At 38.1% G+C, this 3,416-nt stretch overlaps 1 protein-coding gene across 1 annotated transcript; it reads right to left on the bottom strand.

Annotated features, from left to right (window-relative positions):
* Positions 1–5: 5 nt before the first annotated feature.
* LOC119644244 (condensin complex subunit 3-like) lies at positions 6–3,371 on the bottom strand (the record flags this gene model as incomplete). The annotated part of the gene is made up of 7 exons (XM_038043775.1): positions 6–377; positions 509–888; positions 957–1,449; positions 1,521–1,946; positions 2,012–2,450; positions 2,519–3,135; positions 3,195–3,371. Coding segments are annotated over 7 exons (2,904 nt in total), but the record flags the coding sequence as incomplete, so codon positions are not given.
* Between the last annotated feature and the right edge of the window lie 45 nt (positions 3,372–3,416).

The raw sequence follows: 3,416 nt of genomic DNA, 5'->3' as shown, positions 1-3,416 counted from the left end.
AATGATTTACGCAAGAACCGGTGGCTAGTATTGTTGTCGCTTCCGAATGTCGTCGGTGTGTCTGTACATACGGATGGGTCACCGTCGGCTATCAGTATACTATCTTCGTCATTAGGTTTATTTGCTCCAATACACTCCGCCTTTTCTTGGATCCCAGTAGGCTTATTAGTAGTCACATTGTCCGTAGAACTGGGTTGTATACCCTGTTCTTGGTCTCTAGAATGCTCTGTCCCAAAAGTACCAGCTTCAGCTTCCTCCTCTTCATCATAATCAGAGTCTAAGCAGCCAGTAGGCCTCTTTGATGTGGGATTAAAAACACCATCTAGCATATCCTTGAAGTCGATGATTTTTTTCGTAGTGTGCGGGTCGAGCTTGCTCTGCAATGACAAAAAAATTAAAGATCAAATAATTTTTAAAAATTTAAATGTTTATTCAAAATCATTGTCTGATTTTGTATTGTTGTCACAAATGGTTGTTGTGAATCTTTAATAAATTTTTGATTGCAGACCTGAATCAATTTATCGGCCAATTCCTTCATTTCATTTTTAAGTTGTTCTTTTTGCACGTTCACTTCCAATGTCAGTAACTCTTTGGCCAAAAGCTTGCAAAGTTCTTTGTTGTTAGCATTGGAAACCATTTCATTTAGAAAGGTTAATGCCAATTGATTATGGATATTTTCTTCGTTTTTATTAGCGCCAGAGTCTGGCCGAGTAGCATCGATTATAAATCGTGTTATTGTGTCAGGTCTGATATCGTGCAAGGGACTATCATAGGGAGCTGACAGGATCGAGTTAATCGTTGCCATTATGCAAACCTGGAGCATGGCTTGTTTTCTACTCTGTATAAGATTTTCAAGAAAAATACCCAAAATTTGGTTTATTTCAGGTTCTGCGAAAAAGGAACGAGAAAGAAATTTGAGAAGAAGTCTTAATACGAAATCGATGTATCTTCATTACCAGTACTAGGGTTAAAGTAACGCGATAATAACTTTTCCATTATATCCCGATTGTCGATTTGGCCATGCAAGATGAGACGGCAGAATCCATTAACGATTGCGCTGACTATACAAGCGTCCTCGCATGTATCCAAAAAATGTGACATCATATAGATAACTCCTACACCTTGGCCGAGACCCGTGGATAGTTGCTCATCCTCACTGCCGTCTACAAACTCCAAAGTTGTATAAAGCTGGCGGCCAGCCTTTTTAGACTTGCTTTGTTCGTCCTGTACCACAAAATTTTCAACCCCATAAATATCAAGTAATTCGAATATGCAAGTAATAGCCGTCTCCCATATACGTATATTATGATTTCTAAAAAATTGCGAATACAATTCACTAAATACATCTTTAGCCAACGGTTCATAGTGCATACTAAAGGCTGCAGCACATTTCAAAGCCCAGTCGCGTATGCTAATTTGGTTAGAAGCAATATGACGAAAAATGAAATCCTACATATAATGAAAAACCACTTTTTTAGATATGTCTGCTTAGGAACAAAGAGATAAATCAGATTACTTACATGATAAAGACGGCATGTAGCGTGGCCTAATGACGTTACACGTTTGGAAACAACCATGTGAAACGCAATCTGTAAACTACGCAGTATGCACTCGCTCTTGACGACCTTAGAAAATTGAGGTTGAGCGGAAGCACTTAATGCACCATTGTATCTTTCTAATAGGGGTTGAAGTAAAATAGTGAACTCTTCAGTTGCCATATTTTTTTCTTCGACAATTTGTTGAACTCGCACAGAGTCTTTCTGTTGCGCAAAATTCATTTCCTGTTCTTCCAAATCGAGGATCTTCACTTTTAGAGAAGAGAGTTTTAGATTTAACTGGGCATCGGTTGAATTGGCGAGCAATTCACTGATGAGATGTCGATCATGTACCAAATCTTGCTGTTTGCCATTCAATCCACATATATCGTGTATTATATCCAAGAAAAACTGCAATTGAAATTAATGCATAAGTAAGTTCAATGAATGAAACGAAAGCAATTTATAATGTGTACCTGATGTCTCGCATTTTGATCTGTTAACAAATTTTCAGAGCATCTAATCATTACTTCAATAACTTTTTCGTTCAAATTAAAATTCGTCACAAGTTTTGCTAAAAGTTTCTGTAGGTTCCCTCGGCCTATTTCATCTCCCAAATCAAAGGAGTATAAAATTTCTACAAGCGATAACAGCTTATATTGGAATTCCATAAGCTCGAATTTATCCATTTCATCCTTTTGCATCTGACAATAAGTTTCAACATAGGCACAGAATATACTTAATTCGGGTAAAATAAGGTCAAGTTCCTCGACCATATCAGCTTGAAAATATTCCACCAAACATTGCCAGTAAAGAGCCATTTCCATTGTGAGTTTTTCGTGAGGTACACACCTATAAAAGTTACCTTCTGTTTCAAGGACTAAGTATGATACCAGATCAGCATTTTCCTGTCGTCTGAAATAAAGGGAGCATTCCATAAATTAGACAAAAAGCATACATTTTTATATCTCAAATCGACTAACTTGAATATATCCTTAAGAGCTTGTCTTGAAATTTTACGAAAACGGTCAATCTCGGCAGGAGTTGAATCTAATTTGAGAGCTTCAATCAGAGCAACCAAATTTTTTTGATACGACTCGATCCATTGTTGTAGCATTATATTCGTGACCACTTTGCGAACACAATCCGAACGATCATTTAAGCCTTGCTCTAGTAGCGTCAGCCGCTGCGATACCTTGTAAGAGCGAACAGGATAACTGCTCATGTGGAGATAAGTATGGCGTCGTACCTTTTCATCAATATCCGAAAGACGATCCAAAATGTACGGAATCGTGTGATAATTGCGACCCATACACGTAATAACGGTTTGACGTACTCTGGGCGAAGGATCGGAGCATAGGTGGTATTGATAAATGCGTAACACGGCATCGTCCGGATTATCGGGTACTTGCAAACGTTGCATTGCCAAGATAGCTTGGACGCGGACATTGGGCGACACATCAACGCAACGACCTACCATATATTCCATAATGCTGTCGCAAATTGGATCATCTAGTGTAGCTTCTTGACCCAAAGCATTCAAGATCAAATTAACAAATTGACATAAACGAAACCGAATATTCGGATTATAGGAAATTGTCTGAAATGTAAAACGTTTCAAATTTTATGTGGGCTAGCAATTTTACTGCAATAATTCACCGTCAGAAGCCATCGGAAGACGTCCACCATTACAGGATGAGTTTCCTCGCCTTCGAAGGACGTAATAAACTTGGCGCAGAACATCAGAGTCATGTTCGCGTATTCATTCGTCTCATCTGCACCCATAGCCGTTTTAATCATTTTAACAAATGTGTAAATAAAACCGTCATGATCCATCTGCAATTTTTTTATGTAAACTCATTATCATAATAAAAAACTAAT

Source organism: Glossina fuscipes, unplaced genomic scaffold, assembly GCF_014805625.2.
Source record: "Glossina fuscipes isolate IAEA_lab_2018 unplaced genomic scaffold, Yale_Gfus_2 101773, whole genome shotgun sequence".
In the NCBI taxonomy this organism is placed as follows: Eukaryota; Metazoa; Arthropoda; class Insecta; order Diptera; family Glossinidae; genus Glossina; species Glossina fuscipes.
This window is presented reverse-complemented; position numbering and strand designations above follow the sequence as displayed.